This window comes from Hippopotamus amphibius, chromosome 1, assembly GCF_030028045.1.
Source record: "Hippopotamus amphibius kiboko isolate mHipAmp2 chromosome 1, mHipAmp2.hap2, whole genome shotgun sequence".
Taxonomy (NCBI): domain Eukaryota; kingdom Metazoa; phylum Chordata; class Mammalia; order Artiodactyla; family Hippopotamidae; genus Hippopotamus; species Hippopotamus amphibius.
Genome location: NC_080186.1, coordinates 40,610,391 through 40,633,647, shown reverse-complemented (window position 1 = coordinate 40,633,647; position 23,257 = coordinate 40,610,391). Strand labels below are relative to the sequence as shown.

Genomic DNA, 23,257 nt, shown 5'->3' with positions numbered 1-23,257 from the left:
AGTTGTTTGCAGAGTTTGTAGCAGGAGAGCACTGGTGAGAGTACAGTGAGACAAGGTTTCTCTGGAAGCAGAAGCTAAGGCTGTGAGGTGGTGGCAAGGGGAGAAAGGCAGGTGGCAAGTTACCACAGGGACAATGGGCACAGACTGTGGAGTCACACTAGCCTGTGTCTAATACAGGCTCTGCTGCTTGCCAACCTTGCAACCTCGGGAATTTGTTTTTTTTTTTTTTTTTTTTACCTCTGTGAGCTTCCATTTTCTTATCTGTGTAAAGGGGATGTTACTAGCCCCTAGCTTGTAGGGTATTGTGAAGATTCAATGATAACATGTATAAAATATTTAACATCATGCCTGAGACACAGTGAAAACATAATGAGCAAAATAAGAGAGAAAACCAGAAGTGCATTCCAAATGAGAGACACATTTCTCCTATATAGTCCCATTCCTCTTTTCCTTTATTCTTTGTGTTACTTTGCATCCTCATGAATTTGGCCTGCTGAATCCTTCTCAAACAGATTTTCATTAGTATCCTTAGCAGTCTGGCACAGTTAAGCCCTGAGCAGCATCTCAGCTTCCTTGCATGATCACCCCAGGGTCCATTACCTTCACTCTGTCTGCAAATCAGGTTAGGCATCCACCCTACTCAGGAGAGGAGCTAGGACAGCTGCAGGCATTAGATGAATTCTCCTGATAGCACATGATCAAATTTGGTGGAGACTGCTGCTCTCAGAGTCAAGTTGCTAAACTTGGCTATAATAGGAGAAAACTGAGGTGAGAATTTAAAGCATGGATCTTGATTGAATATACTAGTAAATAAAGACTTGAAAACATCTGTGTCACAACCTGAGGAGCTTGTGACTGTAGGAATCACTTGTGTATGAAGACATGCTCACCTTGTGCTCCAGGAGACTCAGACTCAGACCTCCAAGTTAGGGCCTGAAGCGTCTGTCACAGACCATTGGCTAGAGACCTCAAGGCCATTTTCACAGGTATTCTCCCTGACTACAGATCTGGAACCCTGAGACTCATTTACTCCACCAGCCTCACCTTTCTACATGTTCAGTCACATCACAAATGTAGACCATCATCTTTTCTTTTTATACCCTTATCCCTGCACTGGTCTGTTCTCCCTCTAATCTTGGTTTTACACTGACCCCTTCTCTATCCAAAACATTCTACTTTTTACTTTTTCCTATGAAACTCAGCTCCCAGGTTAATAGTCTCCCTTGGATCCTCAGTCTTTTAATCCACTGCTTCCTTTGCCTCTTGTCTTAACCAATATATGGTACATGATGCTTAACAATATTTGCTGAATAAAGCAATGAACTAAGGCCTGACTATCCTAGAAACCATTACTTCCCCCCTTTGCCTTCTCAGGAATTGCTCATTCACCTACATTCCATGTGCAGAAGGATCAGGAGGGGATTCTTCACTCCCCATTTTCCTTCCAGGCCATTCTGTCTCTATTTTATCACCGGTAGCTTCAAAGTTTCAATATAGGAGGGTTTAGGGTAGTGATCGGGTTAGAAAGGAGGCATGCCTAGGGGGTTTGCCTTAAAGCTTAAGGAGCTTACCCATTCTCTCAAGCTAGTAAATGACAAAGCTGGATCATTTGTGTCACAAAAAGATTGTTTTTACTTGCAGGTTTATTCCTCCTGGCTTTGGGTGTAAGAGCCAGGTGGCCTCTATTTGTGGGCCTAAGCGCACCTCTAGATACGTTGCTACTGCCATGGACTTTTATGTGAAAAACCTTGTTCCTTTATTGCTTAAGCTAATCTCTGTATCCTGTCCCCCTCATCATTTTTGGGTTCCTACCTATCTTAGACTCCAGGGCCTATCACATCAGCCACTTTTATCTAATAGTCAAATCTGTCTTATTTTCTATACCTGTGCAGCCACTACCCTGTCCTTCTTCTGACCACTCTCATCTATCCCTCGGACTGGCACAGTCACAAAGTATAGAAGTACTTTACTTCTTTCATTGACTGAAAGGTGCCCTGTGACCTCAGCATAGTGTTTAAATTCTTTAATATGTCCCATCATGTGAGGTTTTCCCTTCATATCTGCAGATGCAGAACCCATGGATATGGAGGGACAGCTGTAGTCCCTTTCTAATCTGACTTCTGCCTTCCTCTTCAGACACATTTCTCATGATTTCTCTTCTCATTCTTTCTGCTTCAGCCATGATGAATTCCTTGCAGTTCTAACATTTTACTTGTTCCTTCTTGCCACCTGACCTTTGCACACACTCATATCTGAAATGCCACAAGCCCATAATTTATCAAGAGGGATCCTGGAGAAATGTTATAGGTACTGACTTAGAATCAGACAGAAACATATTTGAATCCCAGCTTTGTCATTTACTAGCTGAAGAGCATGGGTAAGCTCCTTAACTTTTATGAACCTCCATGGCCACATCTTCTACGTGGGATAACAATAGTGTGGATGAAGCCTGCCACATCAGTAAACAGACGGTGTTCAGCCACTGCAGTCACCCCCAGCTGTGCACCCAGAAGGATTCAGGATGGAAAAAAACAGGACACTGGCCCTAGGTAATTAAAGTGCATATGAAAGGAATGATTTCAGTGAGCCCAGACTCTTGTCTTCCCATACATAGAAAAGTGCTAAATTCATTAACTTGAGATGTCTGGTTTTTTTCTTTAATTAACAGTAATCTTTTGATGTTCTCATTGCCTGTTTTCTGTTTAATGTTTGAGTGGGATTCATAACAGCCAGGGCTACAGGCAAGCAGTACAAGCCAAAATATGTAAGCATCAGTGCCACGTGATGTTTGCTCTTCCATAGGAAGCCCACAGCCTTACCTCTCACCCTGGCCACTGAGGTAGAAACAAGGTAGAAACAAGATTCTGCAACAAACTGCCGGCGTGTTACAATGCTTTGGAGCTCTTAACAGTTTTTTCCAGGCTGCCCTACCTGGAGCCAGCACCATTATTGTTTTCTTCAACCTCAGCTCTGACACCTTCCTCCTCACACTTTCCTCCATGTGTTCCTATGCCCCTTGGCTTCTTGATTGAATGCCAAGCCCACCGCAGGTGAGCCTTACATCCTCCACCCACTATGCCAGAACCCCTAAGAAACATATTTGCCCTTAAGGAGCTTCCAAACAGATCCTAGTGGATGAGACTTAGGAAGCAGCCAATAAAAAAAAGCAATACTTGTTACAAAATGTGGGAGCTAAACAGGCCTGGAATGATCAAGTGGACAATCATGGAAAGGCATAGTTTGAGATGGGTTTTATAGGATTAATAGGATTTGAAGAGACACAAATGAGAGGCATTCTCATTTGTAGGGAAATAGTGAATAGTTTGGATATCATACAAATGAGGGGATGCAAGCCTATAAAGTGGGTGAATATAAAGACATTATAGGAATTATAACTGGAACATTTTGCTTTTTCTTATGTATGTGTTTCAGTGTTGCTTACTGGAGAATTAGCATGTTAGCTTGGCAGAATTGCCTACACCGCATATTTTAAAGCAGTATTTCCCAAAGTGCTTCTGTGTAAAATTAGTCTCATGGAATGCTTTATAGAAAAATAATAGTAATAATTTAAAGAAATGTTGATTATTCTTTTTCTCTGCCTTGAATATTCACAGTGTGCATTAACTTATTTTAAAAGGTCTGAATTAGTGTTATAATACCAAAACCTGACTTCCCTGGAGAAAGTAGGCCTCTCCTATTTATGTCACTATAACATCAAACAGTTTCCCCTTAAGGCACTTTTAGCCTCTGTAACTATATTGTATATTTATTTAAAATATTTTATTGATTGCTTCCCCACTAGGATATATACTCCATGAGGACAAATACCTGGCCTACCTTATTTACTATTATGCATCAGTAATCTAGCACAATGCCTGGGTGTATTATATGTGCTCAAAATAAGAACAAACGATGAATAAAACTTATTCATTTTTAAACTTGCTTTGTCTAAACAGTTGATAAAGGATAGGGCTGGAATTTGAACCAAGTGCTGCCAGATTCTGGTCTCTTTTTGACCATAGGTTGGTGTACGTTGTTGTCCCTGGCCACCACCTAAGGTTCTTGATGTTGCAGTTTTACTCTTGGGCATTTATTCCCATTGATTACATTTTGAAGCTTGAACAACTGTCTGATATGCCCACATTTCTTTGTATCTTTCAGGCAAAGACTGCCACCTAAAAATGTTTACTACTACCGCTGCCCAGACCATAGGAAGAATTATGTGATGTCCTTTGCATTTTGTTTTGACCGAGAAGAAGATATTTACCAATTTGCTTACTGCTACCCATATACGTACACTCGCTTTCAGCATTACCTTGACAGCCTGCAAAAGAGAAACATGGATTACTTCTTCCGAGAGCAGCTGGGTCAGAGCGTGGTAAGGCCCCTTCAGAAATGGGCAGCCAAGGGGAGGAGCTTAGCAATGGTTTTTATAGAGTGCAAATAATAGGTATTGGTGCTTTATGGACTAAATGTCCTGGAACTTTTAAAAATCATAGTTTTTTTGTGTAATATTTTGCTACTATGGCCACCAGGAAGTCATAGACTAGGATAAGGCAGATGCGTGTTCTTCCAAATGAAGCTGATAAACCTCTCTAACAAAATACATTAGTTCTGGTGAATCCCCAAAACTCTGAGAAAAAAAAAAAAAAGGAACGCTTCTCCTGGGTGTTAACAAAAGGCATGAAAGCATTTTATGAATCTGAGCTTATGAGATGAAGAATAAGTTTTCTCTTTAGTGGATGTTACGTACCTGCAGTGTAGGTTAGCAGTTGGTGTGCAGTATGATTGTACTGTCCACAATGTGTTCTATCTCTGCCATCCATTAGTTCTCCAACTCTTCTTCCTTTTCCAGCTTTAGTTCTCTGGGTCTGGTGATTTCAGTCGTACACTCTATATTAGTTTATTGCTGACATAACAAATTGCCATGAATGTGGTGGCTTAAAAAAATGCAAATTTATTATCTTACAGTTCAGAAAAAGTCTGAAACTGACCTCTTTGGGCTAACATCAAGATATCAACAGGTCTGTATTCCTTCTGGAGGCTCTAGGGGAGAATCCCTTCCCCTACCTTTTCCAGTTTCTAGAGGCTGCTTGCATTCCTTGGCTTGTGGTTCCCTTTCAGTCTTCAACATCAACATTGATCACGTCTTCCTCACGCTGCGTCACTCTGATGCTGAATCTCCTGCCCTCCTCTTTCACTTATAAGGACACTTGTGATTACGTTGGGCTCACCCAGATAATCCAGGATAATATATCCATCTCAAGATCTTTAACAAAATCACATCTGTACAGTCCCTTTTGTCATATAGGGTAATATATTCACAGGTTCTAAGGATGAGGACTTGGACGTTTTGGGAAAGGGGGTGCATTGTGCTGCCTACCACACCTTCCTACTCTCTTTTCCTCTTTTTCTCGCTGCCTAACCCAGGATCTAAAAGTGTCCTTCACATCGGACGCATAGATTTTGTTCTCTGTGGTCAGCAATACTTCAGTTGCTAGCAAAGAATATCTTCCCTCTACCCTAACCCTCTTCCTAACAGTGCTTCTGATGGGTGCCATGTATATCTGGTGTCTATATCTCTTGAACTGAGAATTGAGACACATGGTGTATCAGTCAGCATGCTAGCAGGAAACAGATGGCAGCCTCATGTTAGGATAATTTGAGGAGAGCTTAATAAATGGGCTATTTACAAAGTGTGGGCACTGTGTACGGAAACCATGGGGTATAGTGCAGTTCCCTGGGGCTAGTAACAGCTCAAAGGGTATGAAGGGATGACATGGTTACCAGAACCCAACAGTAGAGAGCCATGCAGTGGGCCACCTTGAGTGGAACAGTGACCTTCAGTTGAGAACCAGAGTTAGACTGAGATGACCCCACAGGGAGGGAGCTGAGAAAAATAAATACCTAGAGCTTATTCTCTTACTTCCCTCTGATCTCCAGCTAGAGGTCCCTATTGACCAACCCAATCAGAAATCAGAGAGCAGGAGAGCCTACTGAAGTAATCCATACAGATAAATTTCCCTGAACAAAGAAAATTGTGGAGAAGGGCAGAGAGTGGTTATAGAGAGCCAAATAGAACATATGAGGCACACATGGTCTGATCAACAATGTATTACTGGAAACAGTGAGATTATTTGAGATGGGACTGTTGGAGAAATCCTGAGATGAATGTTTGCCAGACTTATGGTTTATGATATAAATTAAGAGAGAGAGCATTTCATTCAATACTTGTGGCTTTTAAGGGCAGGATCTGTTCATTTCATTCCTGTGTCCCTCCTGGCTCCCTCTTAAATTTATGCCAGGCAGAACGTAGGTGCACATTGAACGGCTATGGAGTAAATTATTGAATGAATGAAAGAATGAATGAAGGTATAAGTCTTGAGATAATGTGAAGAGCTAAGAGCATCAGAAGCTGATAGGAGGAATAATAAGTTAAGCTTCCGATAACTAATATACAAAATACATATCTAAAATAACAGCACTTTAAACAAGATAGAAATTTATTTGTCTTCCATATACAAGTCTAGGTGTAAGTAATCCAGAGCTGATAGTGTGGCTCTGCTCTCTGAAACTCTTAGGTAGTCAAGTTCTTTTGGCTTTCTGCTCTGCCACTGCTGGGATGTGGCCTCAATCTCAGTGTCAAATGTGGAATTCTGCCATCACATCCATGTTCCAGGCAGCAAGATGAAAAAAGTAAGGGGAGAAGGGAGAAGATGCAGTTTGTGGCACTTTCATGCTTATCCCATTCAATAGAACTCCTATCCACACTCAACTACAGAAAGGATGAGAAACGAATTCTTCATTCTCGGTGACCATGTTTCAATCTGAAAATTGGTAGTCCTATAGCTGTGGAGGCAAATTAATACTGAAGGACAGCCTGCAGTCTCTGTCACAAGAAGCTTGAATTCTGCTTCCAGCTAGCTCTAGTACCAAACTACACAAACGGCTATGAATGTTACTTCCCTTTTCTGGGGACTAGTTTTTCATCTATAAAATGAGAAAGTTGAAGTTGATAGGGGTTTTTAAATTATTCTTTGAGGAATTCCTCAGTTAGAACAAAATAATTTGAGACCCGTGTCCTACTTCAGACCCTGTGAGGGGTACTGTGGAGATATATAATGGAGTATAAAATTCTTGGTGTACTTCCAGAAATGTATTCTATACCAGAGGAAATAAGACATTTTCAAAAACTATATAATATTTTTAAAGTATATAATTAAGCATCCCATGAGTTGTTTAAGAATTTGTGGTCAGACTAAACATCATGGAGGAGATGGGCTTTAAGCCAAGTCTTGAAAGATGGGTAGGATTACTGAATACAGAGTTGGCGAGAAGGTAGCCCAGAAAGCAAGAAACAGCCTGAGTCATTGCATGGTGGTAGTTGGTCAGAAGTCTGATTTGCTTGGAATAGGGAAACTTCCTACTGGAAGATAAGGATAGACAGGAAGATTGGGACCAAACCCTGGAAAACCTGGATTGTCATATTAAGGAATTCTGGCTGTATCATTTATTCAGATTCAGACACCAGGTCAGACACTTTATATGGACTATCTTACTGGTTTCTCACAACAGTTTTGTGGGGTGGTCAGAATTATCCCAGTTTGGAGATAAATAATCTAAGGCTAATAAGTTACTTGGCTAAAGCTACTAGGCCAGTATTTAAACCCATGGCTTCTAATGCTGTATCTTGGTGCTTTGATGGACTCACTGCTGCTTTCCACATTGGACCTACTGAAACCCACAGTAGATTTTGAGAAAGGGAATATACCCTATCCAAAGCTACGTCTTAAGAAAGTAAAGTTAGTGGAATTGCAGGGTGTACCTGTACTGGCTAAACTAGATTAGGGAAGCTCTGTGGGTTGGCTCAATACGCCTGGTCTGGGTCTCGAAGTAGATACCAGAGACTTTAAGGCTTGCTGGCATACTCTTGCAGACAGGACAATTCTTGGTTACCAGGGCGTTTGATATGGCTCGTGACTGAAGCTACCACTATAATTAGTTAATCCCTACTCCAATTTGGAGGGAGGATAATTACAAGTAGGAAGCCTAAACATGTCAACAGACAATTCTTAGAGAGAGCAGGCAGAAAGCAAGATTTTGAATTTTTAGTGCTGGAACTATTAATCACCATAGGCATAGCTGCTATTGCTACTAATTATATCATCCAAAATGGCATTTTATTTTGTTACTTACCGGTGGCCTTTTCTAACACCAGCAAACAAAATCCCTTTGTGCATACATAAAAGCAACAACCTGACATTTAAGTTAAATACATCATAGGAAAGTGTTTATTTTCTTGTTATTTTAACACCTTTGTTGAGATGTAATTTACATACCATAACATTAACCCACTGTAAGGGTATAATTCTACGATTTTTAGTAAATGTATAGAGTTTTACAACTATCACCACCATCTAATTTTAGAACATTTCCATCATCCCAGAAAGTTCCTTTGTAAATCCCTACTTCCATTCCCAGCCCTAGGTGACTATGTATCTGCTCTCTGACGTTATAAATTTGCCATTTCTGAACATTTCCTGTAAATGGAATCATACACTATTTAGTCATCTTTTGCATTCAGCACCTTTCACGTATAGTTACATTTTTGAGGTTCATTCATGTTGTAGCATCTGTCAGTAGTCCACTTATTTTTACTGCTGAATAGTATTCGGTTGAAAAGATATACCACACTTTCTTTATCTATTCTCCAGTTGATGAACATTTGGATTGTTTCTAGTTTGGAGCTATTATGAATAATGCTATTATGAACATTAATGTGCATATCTTTGAGAGGACATATGATAACATTTCTCTCGAGTAGATTTCTAGGAATGAAATCATTGGGTCATATAAGTTCATGTTCAACTTGAAAAACAAAAACAAAACCAAAAAAAACCCTGCCAAATTTATTCCAAATTAGTAGTGCCGTTTTGATTCCCACCAACAATGTAGGAGGGAGGGTTGTAGTGTCTCCATGTGCTTACTAACACTTGGAATTACCTGTATTTTTCATTGCAGCCGTTTTAGTGGGTATGTAGTGATATCTCATTATGGTTGTAATTCATGTTGCCCTAATAACTAGCTATGTTGATTATCTTAGCGTGTGTTTATTTGCTATTCACATATCTTCTTTGATGAAGTGTTAGTTTAAATCTTTTATTCATTTTTAAAAAATTGGATGGTGTTCTTATAATGAGTTTTGAGAATTCTTTATGCATTCTGAATGCAACTCCTTTGTCAGATACATGCTTTGCAAACCGCACCCCCCCACACCAATCTATACCTTATCTTTTCACTCATTCTCTTAACCATGTCTTTTGAAAAGTTTTAAATTTCAAAGTGCAACTTCTCAATTTTTTCTCTTATGGATCATGTTTTTTGTAGTCTTATCTAAAAGCTGCCCATCTGAAGCCCACAAAGATTTTCTCCTATGTTTTCTTCTAAAATTTTTATAATTTCCACTTAAATTTAAATCCATGATCCATTTTGAATTAATTTTTTATATATGGCATGAGGTAAAGGCCTTAAGTTCATTTTTTTTTCATATAGACATCCAATTGTTGCAGCACCACTTGCTGAAAAGACTAAACTTTTACCCTTGAATTATCTTGGCACCTTTCTCCAATGCCTCTACTCAAATTTTCTTTTTTCTTTCCTATTTTCAAGGCTAAATTCCCAGAGAGTCAACCCTGTGTCTCTGTAGGTCAGCTATGATTGGACTGAGCTTGTGCTCATCCACCCCGAGTCTGTAAGGCTTCCATCCTCTGACAGTGGATCTGTGTGTGGGTATGGGAAACACAAAGTTCGGGCAGTTTTTAAGTCTGCCTGGCTTTTATTTTCCCTTTTGTGTTGTGTTCCCTGTGTGCATATGTGTAGCTTCAAGGTTGTTCAGGTGTGTGTTGCTGCTTTAGGCTTCTTCTCAGGTCTCTGCTGAGCCTGCACTCAGTCTCAGCCAGCATATCTTGTCCCAGCTATGCAACTGTGGGCCCTCCTCACTTGCCCACAGACAGTGCTGCTGGGTCTGGGCACTGCCTATGTCTCCAAATTAACTGAGTCCCTTCAACCATGACAAAGAAGCTGCCAATCCTCACAGCCTGGCCTGTTCTAGCATTCACCAAGCCTGGAAGAGGATGAAACCAATCCAGGACAGAACATCACAGATTCCTATTCTTACTAACTGAAGTTCAGAAGTTTTTAAAACATAATAGTTTTGAGGCTGTTGTCAATTTGGTCGATTTCAAAACACTGAAATGGTTGTTTGTTTCCATTTTGTCCAGCTTTATATTTATTTTAGGGGCATAGCATTTACCAATACTGTCATTCCAACATAGCCAGAATTAGATTGTAATTGACTTACATGAGTTTTTAAATCGTATAGACCATGTACTGTCAGACATAGTGGAATATGGCATTGTTTTCATGTCACTGGACTAGAGGAACCATAACTCGTGTGTGTGTGTGTGTGTATGTGTGTGTGTGTGTGTGTGCGTTTTCAAAATATTAGATGGAGAGAGCCATTCCCATACTTAGGATACTTGCCAAAAGGAAGTGTCTAACAAAGAAAACAGTGATAGTGTATTTTAGGGAATCACTAGAATATCATTTATATGAGAATAATATTGTCTAGGTTCTGGCACTGGCTAGCTCTATAACCTTGGGGAAAACATTTCTCTATGGGCCTTAGAAAGTCAGACAAGATTATTTCAAGCATCCCTTCCAACTTCAACATAAATTATGGTTCAAATGTTGATGATATCCTGTTGTTATGTTCTGAGTCACACATTAGCTTGTTGTAATGTTGCCTCTTAATCTGCCCTTTATTTTATAATGGTGGTAGTTATTGAGTGCTTAGCATGTATCAGACCCAGTGCTATGACCTTTATATATATTCTGTCACTCAGTCCTCACAGCACCCCTATTATATGGTTAGTACTATAATTGAATGCCTAACACGTAACCAGCTTGTCTAAGCTCTGGCGATACAGCAGTGAAAACAGGCATAAATCCATGCCTTCATGGAGCTTACATTCTAGTAGAAAGAGACAGATAATATTGGAGAAATTAAATCGGGAAAGAGAATACATTTTGGGGTGAAGTCTTCACTTAGAAGGAAGCATGTAAGCTCTGGGCTGTAAGTATTATCTTCTCCCATTAGTATTTTTAAAAGCTGAGATACAGTGAGATTAAATAATTTGTCTGTGTCATGTATCTGAGATTTGAAGCCACGCCTTTTTTGGACCCCAAAGAATGGACTCTAAACCAGTCCTGGATAAGGAAATAGTCTATTCACATATACAGTTAATTACTAAATTCTTCTAATACCACAAATATCTAGTAAACACCTTCTGCCTCTCAGGCTCTATATCGGGTACTGGAGACAGAAAGATGATTATAAAACACATTCTGCCCCTAAGAAGTACTCAGTGTACTGGGTGTCATAGACATAAATGCTAATAATGGCAATGATGGTAAAAAAAAAACTTGATGAAATAGAAGTAGTAGGCAGAGAAGAGGCACAAGGGAGGAAATGAAGCCTTAAGGAAACAGGCATCTTGAATTGAGAATCGAAACATGGATATAGAGTCTGAGACACCTGATGTGTCCTGACTGCTTTGTGTGGTTCCAAATGGCAAGAGCACAGGATCAGCCTAAGAAGAACAAGAGCAATGGTGATTGGAAAGGAAGGAGAGGTAGGTGGAGGCTGGATAAGGAGGGTTTTGAATGTCAAATTAAAGAATCCTGAGAGCAGTGAGAAACCAATCAGGAGGGAAGATGATCATCGTGGCACTTAACCCTTCCATCTCCAGGCTGCCGCTGCTGATGGCAGCTGATCTAGAAATCAGGTTAACTCCTTCCTGTCCATCCAGTTGGCTTTTCTTTTCACAGGCCAAGAGGACCAGGAGGAAAACTTTACTACCAAGACACATGCATAGTAATGATAATGTCATAGAAATACCCAGAAAAGCTTGTCTTTTTGATCTTAACATCACATACAGTTTCAGAGCTGGAAGACTATAGGGGTCACATTCAAATTTAACAAATGTATTAGGCATCTTCTATGGGCAAAAACCTAAACTATATAAAAAAGCATCTTCTCAACATTCGAGAAATATGACTTTTCAGCCTCTGTTCACATACCTCTTGAGGCAGCCTGAGCTCCATCCCAATGACAAAAAACGTCCTTCTATCCCCAGAAAGAGCTGTCTCCTTCCTCTCTTTGTTTCTGCCACCACCCTCTGGGCCCACCTTGTGTGTACTTGCTCCTCTAGCCCCTGGAAAGACCTGCAAAGATAGCAAGACAGTGACCACAGCCCCCTCATGAATCTTCTCTTCTCCAACCTATCCCTTCCTTCCTCCTCTCCTCCCTTGTAATTCTACATTTCTTCATATTCCATGGTTTCTAAACTTTGTACCTTCTTTGTTGTTCTCTAGACATGATCTAGGTCATTAATTTCCTTCTTAAAATGCCAGAACTGACTGTAAAACTCCGCAGGTGATCTAAACATCCCACAGTGGAATAGAACTACTGCCTCTCTTGCTCTGGATGCTAGATCACTAGAAATGAAGCCAAAATTTACATTAGCTTCTTTTAACAGCAAGGCTTTCCTGTAGTAAATTTTTGTTGTTCTTCTTTCAGTAAAACTGTTTTTTTATATCTTGGATAGTCTTTTTTAAAATAAATTTTTATTTTGGAATAATTTTAGATTTGTAGAAAAGTTGAAAAGATAATATACAGAGAGAGTTCCCACATATCCCTCACCCAGTTTTCTCTAATGTCAGCAGCTCAATATTATAAAAAACAAACAACGCAATCAAAAAATGTGTGGAAGACCTAAATAGACATTTCTCCAAAGAAGACATACAGATGACTAACAAACACGTGAAAAGATGCTCAACATCACTAATTATTAGAGAAATGCAGATCAAAACTACAATGAGGTATCACCTCACACTGTTCAGAATGGCCATCATCAAAAAATCTACAAACAATAAATGCTGGAGAGGATGTGGAAAAAGGGAACCCTCTTACACTGTTGGTGGGAATGTAAATTAATACAGCAACTATAACAGTATGGAGGTTCCTTAAATACTAAAAATAGAACTACCATATGACCCAGCAATCCCACTACTGGGCATATACCCAGAGAAAACCATAATTCAAAAAGACACATGCACCCCACTGTTCATCGCAGTGATTTTTACGATAGCCAGGACATGGGAGCAACCTAAATGTCCATCAACAGAGGAATGGATAAAGAAGAGGTGGTACGTATATACAATGGAATATTACTCAACCCTTAAAAGGAACAAAATTGGGTCATTTGTAGAGGCGTGGCTAGACCTGGAGAGTGTCATATAGAGTGAAGTAAGTCAGAAAGAGAAAAACAAATATTGTATATTAATGCATATATGTGAAGTCTAGAAAAATAGTATAGATGATCTTATCTGCAAAGCAGAAATAGAGACACAGACATAGAGAACAAATGTATGGTTACCAAGGGGGAAGGGGGAGGTGAGAGGAATTGGGAGATTGGGGTTGACACATATACATTATTGATGCCATGTATAAAATAGATAACTAATGAGAACATACTGTATAGCACAGGGAACTCTACTCAGTGCTCTGTGGTGACCTAAATAGGAAGGAAATCCAAAACAAGGAGATATATGTATATGTATCGCTGATTCATTTTGCTGTACAGTAGAAACTAACACAACATTGTAAAGCAATGCCAATAAAAATTAGTTTAAAAAAAGGAAGTTAAGAAATTTTATGTAACCATGAAATATTCATCAAAACTAATAAATTAACATTGGCACATTACTATTAACTGAACTACAGAACTATATTCAGATTCTGTCAGTTTTTCCACTAATATCATATTTTGGTCTCAGGAACTGATCCAGGATACCACATTGGCCTATACAAGAATAATTGTAATCTCTTACACTTATCCTAAGTTTCAACTTATTGGTTTTAGTGCTTTGTTCTAGGCTGCTGTGATCATTTTGATTCTTGGCTTGTCTTATCTGCAGTATTAGTGACATCACTCAGAATTTTTAATGAATATATTTCTTAAGTGTTAGTTTAAGGTAAGAATACAAGTGTTTAACAGGATAAGACCTGAGACTAAGAACAGAGATCCATGTAAATTAACCAGAGACTTCTGTGGAATGCCTAGTGTGGCATTTTTATTTCAATCCCTGAATTTAATTATGCTACTAACCCTAGTAGCATGATCACCTAAGTGAACAAGATTTTACCAAGTCAACTCAATTAAATTCAATTTAGTTCAATTTAATTTAGAATCTCTTATGTACCACTTACCATGAGAGATCTAGAAATAAACAAAATGTAGTTCCTTCCCCCATCTCTCCATCTTGTCCATAAGAATCATATGTAAAGTTTTATGTGATGGCTAGTTCAAATCCATGGTGAGTGAGGGAGAGCATAGCAAATTGCATATAGCAAAAGACAAAATTTAGAAAAAGGAGTGCTCCCTGGGAAAGGGTCTAGCTCAGTGGGGCTCTGCAATGAGGACCCTGGGCAATAGGAACTCCCACCAGGACTCCAACCCCTTCTTGTGAGATTGGCTCCCAAATCAGCAAAATCACAGTGAGAATGGTCTGGTGGCAAAGTGAAGATTCTGAAAGCCATATCTTGAAAGATTTTCGAAGTTTAAACCAAACTAAGAATCTGGGATTCAGACCCCCCCCCCCAAAATGCAAAATCATAAAGCTGAAGTGAAGAAGACAGAGAACATGGTATAATCAAAGAAAGCCAGAAAGCTAGGAAGGATAAAGGGGAGCGTGGTGGATAAGTATCAGGAGCTCTGGGAGAATTTAAGATGTGGAGCATGGCAGCTTCCACTACAGTCATGTGTGGACTTGTGTGGAAAGGCCAGGATCTCAGAAAGAAGCTAGAGGTAACTGGTGACCTTGTGGGCAGGAAAGTTAAGGAACAGAAGGCAATACCACAGAAAAGAGGCTAGAGAGGCCAGCACAGTTCTGATCAGCGTGATATCTTCCGTTCTTTCTATTCCTTCTACTTTTGTTCTTTCTTCCCCTTTGAAGTAAAACATCATGGTGTTGCAGCTGGAAACATGACAAAACAAATGTATGAAAAATAATTACATATTTTTGGCTGAGTTTTAAATAGAGTAGTTGTTGGAAGTCAGTAATCTCAATTATCAGTCCCTAATCTACCTCTCAGGAGAGTTCTGTGGACCACCATCTGCACCAATCCTTGTCCTGATCAGACGCTCTAAATTAAACAAGCTTAGTGATTTTGGCTCCCTTCCAGCAGGCCACTTCACAAGTCACCACTCTCTTGGCATAGTTTTTATTCCCTCCAAAAAAGACTCCAAATTAATTGGAGGCAGATACATCCTCTCAGCATCTGGCTGAGGGGCTTCTACCCTACTAATGTAGGTGGCCATTCCGTTCTAAACTCAGCTCTGGGCAGACACAGGCCTGAAGAGGAGACACTGGAAATCTAACTGGGCTCTCCCTCTGCTAGAACAAGGAGACAGGTGTCTGATATACCTCAAACTGCAGAGGCTGACTCAGACTACCACATACCTGTTCAAACCTGGGTTTCCCCAGTTCAGCGAATGCATCACCATCACTCCTGTTGTCCATGTCACAAACCTGTCCTATTTAACTCCTTTTTATTCACTCCCCACATACTATCTGTCACCAAGTATGATCAAGGCTACAACTCAATGTCCTTAGAATCTGTCTCTTCCTTATCTCTGCTGCCAGTGCCCTAGTTCAAACTATCAGGTTCTCTTAGGAAGTTGCAACAGCTTCTTTAGCCAAAGAGCATAAGGTGTGAAGTGAATAACCTCCAGGCTCTCTCTCTCTCTATTCTACTCACATAGCTGTGTCAGCATTACATGGTTGCCAGAAAGTCCCAGACCTCCTCCTAACCTTGTGTTCCCCTCACTTCCTCACTGATTCTGTGGTACCTGACCAAGAGACAGAGTAACCTCCCAGCTAGGTTGCCAGATGGCATCCTTCTTGCTAACAGATTGCTACTTTTAAATTATTCTTTCCCCTCCCTTTTAAAAATACATCACGTAAAAAGACATATTTTGAACTTTATGCTATCAGATTATATAACCCACTGCCACTTCTTATTGCTGTCATCTGCTCACTTCTTGGACACTTCCCTCAATCATGGAGGACTTTGGTCCATAATTATCTTTTCTACTACATTGCGGCCACCATGTTGAGTGATTTCAGTATCCGTGAAAGTGATCCGTTGAACACCCTGGCTTCTTTTTAATGTAAAATAACAAACTCTTAACATGGTCTGCAAGAGCTGCATAATCTGGCCTCTGCCTGCTTCTTCAGCTTCTCTCATACCCTCTTACTTTGCTGTCTATGCCCTAACCACACTGGCCTTCCTACAGTTTTTTCTATAAGCCATGGATTCTCTCCTCACTTGCATACACACTGGCCTCTCTACCTGAAATGCTATTTCTCTATGGTCCTTTGCCTAGCTACTTCCTATTCTGCTTTCAGTATCCAGTTTGAATTTCCTCATGAAATTTTTCCCTGATACACTGTTCCTGAGACTAGTTTGAGAGCCTCTGCTTCAAGCATCTATAATATACTCTATTTCCCTTTAAAAAGCTTATCACTCTTTTGCTTATTCATTCAATATCTGTCTTCTTCTGTTCATTGATTTAGAGAATATTTTTGCATTTAGGGTATGTACATGACTAGGGGAAGGTGGAGAATTCTTGTTGTTACAGCCAAAATTCCTTCCTGGTACCTATCTGTGTGGTCATATTTTGTTGCTTCCTCTGAAGCACATTTCCATTTTGTTGAACCAGAAGTTATATAACATTAGGGCACAAGGTCATTTTTTTTATGTGAGTCATAGAATGTCAAACTCAAGAAGAATCTTACATGTCTTTAGTTCTGGGGTTTTAAAACCATGCTCCTTGTATCTCTAAGGAAAGATGTGGGCTCTGAAAGGGTCACTGAGGAGGGAGGGAAAAGAGGGGCTTCTAAGAAGTCAGGGCACTGGCCTCTCTTGCCCTCCCTTGCCATATATACCAGAGCAGCCCCTACTTACCAGCCTTCCCCCATGGACTTAGTTTGAAGAAAGGACTCAGCTGCTAACAATGTTTGCAAACTTATCCCTCTTTCTATAGCTGGAGACACTGGGGTCCAAAAAGGGGAAGTAACTTTCCTGAGTCACCCAGTGACTCTAGCTGGAAGCCCAGTTGCTGACTCCTAGGTTGCCCACTGCTGCCCAATGCTTCTCACTCACAGACCCATCTGTAGGGTTTGCTTATTTGTCTGTTCTTTCTGCAGCCATTAACTGAGCACCTACAAGGCAGTGAGAAGGAAACTAGATGTCTAAATCAGTAGTGTGAGCTACATGGGTTAGAACCCTGGCTCTGCCACTCATTAACTGTGTAACCTCTATGCCTCTGTTTCCTTATACATTAGTCCTCCTTTCAGTAGATATCCAGAGAAATCCATTATTCAGTTATAAGTAAAAAGTTCATGAGGCCTAGAGCCATAGCAGGATTTAAATTTTGCTCTGCCCCTTATATCTTTCACACGTCAACTTCTCTAAGCCTCATCTGCAAACTAGGCATTGTGATTTAGCTTCAGGGTTATGGTCATGGCAAGAGGCTTCTAGTAGATGTTAGATAACAAATGTGAAAGCGCCTCCTGAATTGTTTGTTATTACTTGGATATAAGGCATTTGTAATACCGTATTTCTCTTACCAGACTCTAAGCTCCCTGAAGGTATACAATTTGTCATATTAAAATGAGAACAGGAAACATTTAGGGTACTTAACTACATACTAAGCATATTCTAGGTACTTTATTATCTCACTTAATCAGCTCAACGACCTTATGAAGCAGGTACTAGGATTATCCCGATTTTGCAGATGAGGAAACTGAGGCTTAGAGAGGTTAAGTAATTTTTTGAAGATTATACTACTCATAAGTGGTAGTACCTGTATGGCAGGTGATTGGTGAGGAGTGGGAAAAGAACTTGTAGGAAAAGGGAAGAGGCTCTTAACCCAAACTGGGGAATCAGAAAGAACTATATAGGTGAGGTACAATTTGAGCTTTCTTGTAGGACACAATGGTTGAGAAGGACATTGGTGATGTGGTAGAGGGTACAAATTGGAAAGATATCTAGAAGGTCATGCTCAAGATTGGCTGAAGGCTATGGAGAAGGAGGTTTGGGAGTGCAGAGAAGAAAGGCCTGGGTCTGTCAAGGGAAACAGTTTGGGGGAAAGCTGTGGCTGGTAGTGGGTCTCAGGATAAATCCCCAATGCTAATGCCACTGCTTAGAGCTCCCTTGGGTATCATCCCTGCCTAGAATAAATCACCATCATCAATATAAAAAGGAAAAGAGTAGGGGAGAAAAAGGAATCAAATCATCAACTAGTTCTTACAGTATCTCTTGGCCATTCCTGAAAGACAAAAGTATTACAACGACAGTGATTGGAAACTCAGAAAAGTGGTCATGGTGGGTGACTTCTTACAGGCTCTTAAGGAAAAGAAAATAGAATTGGTTGCAAATCATTATTATCCATTTTCTAATGAAAATGTCCTGCTGTAGGGACACTTGTTAAATGAACTAGACATTTTCCTAGAATCCTATTTCCTAGCATTCTGAAAGATTGTTTTGGTGTTAAAAAAAACAAACCACTGGCTACAAGTTTTGGTGTTTTTTAATTTATTTGGCTTAAAGAAGGTCTCATAAAGGTAGGATTTTAAAACAACTTGCAACATGATTTTGACCTCAGCATAGATTCAGACTCTGCAGTCTTACTTTCAAGAAGTTCACTTTGTGTTCCTTTTGGTGACTGTGCCAACAGCCAGTGTTGGCTTGGGAACAACATGATGGGACATGTTGTTCACAGTCCATAGGAAGGACAAAGCACAGGGCCTGGCAAGAGAGGGTTATGAGTCACCCCACACCATGGCAGTGGGAATTGGAAAATACAGGTGAGATCTGACTGATGGCCAGCCCCTGGCTAGAATCTGCACTCCTTCTCAGAGCAAGCTGTTGAAATTCCCAGGGAGTCCTTTAGTTTGCATGGCTGAGGTTGCAGTAACCTTCTCCCAGGGCTCTGCTTGTCTCTGTAGGATTGTTACCAGAGATAGGAGAGGAGGGATGGGAGGGAAATAGGTCATGTGCTACCTGCCAGGGCCTCCCAGTGGTTGGACATTCTCCCAATGAGGCTGCTGCTGCTGTTTCTTTTAATAGTGCTGACTGCTGCTTACTCTCTTTCCTGCTCCCCTATTCTCTTTTATTTATTGGCAAAAAAATATTATTTAAATGTGCATTTATCTGTGAGAGGTAAAATTGTCAAATTCTTAGAAGAAAACATAGGAGTGTATCTTTGTGATCTTAGTTTAAGCAATGGTTTCTTAGATATGACACCAAAAACACAAGTAGCAAAAGCCTAATTGGATTTTATTAAAATTAAAAACTTGTGCTGCAAATGATACCATCAAGAAAATGAAAAGACAAGCTGCAGAATGGGAGAAAATAATTTCGAGTTGTATATTGGGTTGGCCAAAAAGTTCATTCCATAAGATGGTACAGAAAAACCTAAACGAACTTTTTGACCAATCCAATACAAAAAGCCCAACTTAAGAATGGGCAAAGGATCTAAATAAACATTTCTCCAAAGAAGATAAATGGCCCATAAGGACATAAAGGAGTACTCGACATCATACGCCATCAGGGAAATGCAAATCAAAACCGCAGTGAGATACCACATCCCAACTTCTCCACTGTCTATAACAAAAGAAGACAGGTAATAACAAGTGTTGGGGAGAATGTGGAGAAATTGAAACCCTCATACATTAGTGGTGGGAATGTAAAATGGTGTAGCTGCTTTGGAATACATTTGGTAGTTCCTCAAAATGTTAAACAGAGTTACTCCATTACCTAGCAATTCCACACCTAGGTATATATTCAGGAGAACTGAAAACTTATGTTCACACAAAGACTTGTAGATGAACATTTACAGCAGAATACTATAATAGCCAAAGAGCAGAAACAACCAAATGCCCATCAGTTGATGAATGGATAAGTAGTATTGTATATCCATACAGTGGATTATTATTCAGCCATAAAATGGAGAGAAGTATTGATAATGCTATGACATGGGTTTTATTCCTCGTTGAGATTGTTCAGTTGCTGGGTTCATGGTACGTTCTGAAGAATTTTTTGTTGAATAGATATATTAATTCACATCTCTCTTTAAAGGAGAAACTGCTGAAAATGTTCAGATTCCTTCTTAGCCTTCCCAAAGAGATATCATTTCAGCAAAGGAGACATAAAAATTCCACCCTGTTTTCTTTATTGTGCCTTAGATTGGATTAATTTATTAACTGTTGGACTTTTTCTAAATTATTTAACTTCATCCCCCAATGTAATTTGATTTCTCTGACTTATTTACCAAACTTTGACACTAAAAGACAGTTATTTGCTAAAAAGAGAAAAGGTATTCTCTCCTTCAAATTCTATTTCATAGGAAAGGTAGTTTCTAGTATATTTCCTACATTTAAAGTGGATAATAATAAGATATTATTATGCGCTGCAGCCATTTGAATTAGCCTTCTCTTTTTCGGTCAATAATATCCATACATATTTAAAAGTTTCCTAACTTTGTCTATCTGGGTCAGCAGAATCTTATCCAAGCTTGATATTGTTTGTCCACGCTGACATTTTACAGGAGCTGGGGGAAGACAGATGGCAAGGAGTTTTCATCTCTCTCTCATTCATGATGCCTGTACTTCAAGTGGCTGAAGTCATGCAAGCTTAGATCTGGAAAGACCCTGAAAGATTAGTTTTCTAACACCTTCCTTTCCCAGCTGAGGAAGCTGAGGCCTAAGAACAGATGTGTAGTCTCCGAGAGTAGGATCTAGCTTTCCAGAATCTTATTTCAACAAAGAAGAAACCTTTTAGTCATGTTATCTACCATTTTCTCCCCATGTACTATGTGTCAGGCTCTGTTTTTACCTTATCTCTTGTAATCATTTCATCTTAAGGGCTAACTATTGCTATTATTATTCCGCTACACAGATGAAGAAAGCAGGGCTCAGATTAACTTACTTGCCTGAGCTCACATAACTAGCAAGTGGTAGAACTAGGGTCTTGTACCCAGGTTTGTCTGACTTCAAAATGTATGCTCTCTGTTCTGCGTGGATCCTTTCACTGACTACTCTGTGTTACTGTGGGGATCTAATAGGATTAGATCTAATAGCACTCACTCAGCAGTAAGGAGGGCTTTACTCTCTTGAGTCTCCAGCATTCCTTCTCAGGGCAAAGTTTCTTCTTGGGGCTCTATTTTGCCTCCTTCATGGCTTGCCTCGTGACCCAGCCTGCCTTCCTCTTCTCTGTGACTGTGCTCCTACACTTGTTCTCCTGGGCTTCCTGCCTTTAACTTACTTGGGAAGGCTGATTCAGTCCTTCTGGTTTCTTCATATCTTTGTGCCCCAAAACAAGGCCATAGGCCCTCTTCTATTTCAGGGTTTTCTGCTACACCCTGCAAGTACAGACTTGGGAAACAAGGTAGCAGATGAAGGTACAAGCACCAATGAGACAAGGCTCTGGATTCTCCCAGTGTTCATTCTTACGCTGAGCTCCTGCTCCTCCTTAGTTATCTCTGAGTGGGTGAAGCTCATCTGGCTGCCCTTCCTTAGGTCTCGGAAGGCCTCTTCCTCCAGGAACCTCCCTCTGTGCAATCTGAGGGTCTGAATACGGTAAGGAAGAATGATAGGTGTGTTTCCATCTCAGATCTTCCTCATTCCTGGAGTCTCCCACATGTAATTGGGTCTCTGCCTTCTCCAGCCCTGCTCTGCCCAGGAATGATTCTTTTTGTTATTTACTCTTCAGAACTGATTAGGTCCAACTTGGACAGATGATCACCTGTCAAGGGTGTCACAGAGATGGGGAGGGTGCTCCTATTCTGGGATAGGGCTTGTGGCTGAGGTTCCATGGAGTCACTTACAGGCCTAAGGGTTGGTAATTTTGTGATAACGTATCTACACTTTCTTTGAAGGCTTGACAGTGCTGTGCCCATGCAAGGAGGCATTATCATTAACGCTATTAGTGACGACGGTAGTGGCAACAGCACAGTAGTAATGGCCACCATGCCGCTCTCTCAGATGCAGAGGGAACCTAGAGGTTTTCGAGTCAGACAGATCAGTGTTTGAATCCCAGCTTCACCACTAATTCATTACCAAATTAAGCAACTTATTTTACATTATTAAGCCTGTTTCTTCATCTGCACATTTTGGAAAAATAACCCTTTAATTTTCATGGTGTTTGTCAGAAGTAATGTAAAACAAAGTTAAAATTTATTGGGTGCTTATATATGCCACACAAAGTGCAAGCTAAGCTCTTGGCATGTAAATATCTTATATAAGTCTTACAACAACCTTTTGAGGCACATTCTGTTACTCTGTCTGTTTTATAGATTGAGAAACTGAGGTACAGAGAGATTAATGAACTTGCCTAAGATCACATAGCTAGTAAGAGGTGGAGTTGGGACTTGGGATGTAAACCTATTAATTTGTCTCAAAAGCCTGTGATTAAAAAATGATAAGGTCTACAAAGCAGTTGCAATATTGCCTGATACATGTTAGCTTCTCAATTGGTAACTGTAAGTTGACAGCATATTGAATTTCTAAAGAACTACGCAAATCCCAAGTGTTAGTTTTTGTTATCTTTAAGACTTTGTCTCTTTCTCATCACTTAGTAACAACAGTGCCTCAAAAGCTGTGTCTATAGGAGAAGGGAGTGAGATTTGGTGTTTACCTGCTTACTGTGATCAAGGTAGACAACCACATTTGACAATCTTGGCTGCAGTTGGTTTATTTTAGGAGTCCTAAATTATTCACCTGGAATGTCTATACTGATTACATTGACCACAGGAAAAAATGCCAGCACAGCCTCCCACTTATGCTGGCTGTGGGTCAGGCTGGTTTCAGAGGAGAAGCAGCTTTCCTTGAGGTGGGGCCTCCTCATGCAGATGTCAGTGTGTGTGTCGGGGGAGAGAAAGGGGATATGTTATTGTCCACAAGGTATGTGCTATTCTAAACCCCTGGAAGTCTCCTAAGGACAGAATTTGCCTTCATAAGGCATATATAACTAGTCACTCGTCTAAGAGCAGAGCTATTCCACAACATCCCAGTGAGTGACTATCCAGGCTCTACAGACACGCATTAGGCATGGGGAGCTCACTACCTC

General features: G+C 40.2%; 1 protein-coding gene across 1 annotated transcript in view; it reads left to right on the top strand.

Moving 5' to 3' along the window:
• Positions 1-23,257, top strand: part of AGBL4 (AGBL carboxypeptidase 4) — a 1,220,133-nt gene that overhangs the window by 717,890 nt on the left and 478,986 nt on the right. The window contains exon 5 of the mRNA XM_057744086.1: positions 4,162-4,378. Coding sequence (XP_057600069.1) covers positions 4,162-4,378 — 217 coding nt within the window. The remainder of the gene's footprint in view (positions 1-4,161; positions 4,379-23,257) is intronic.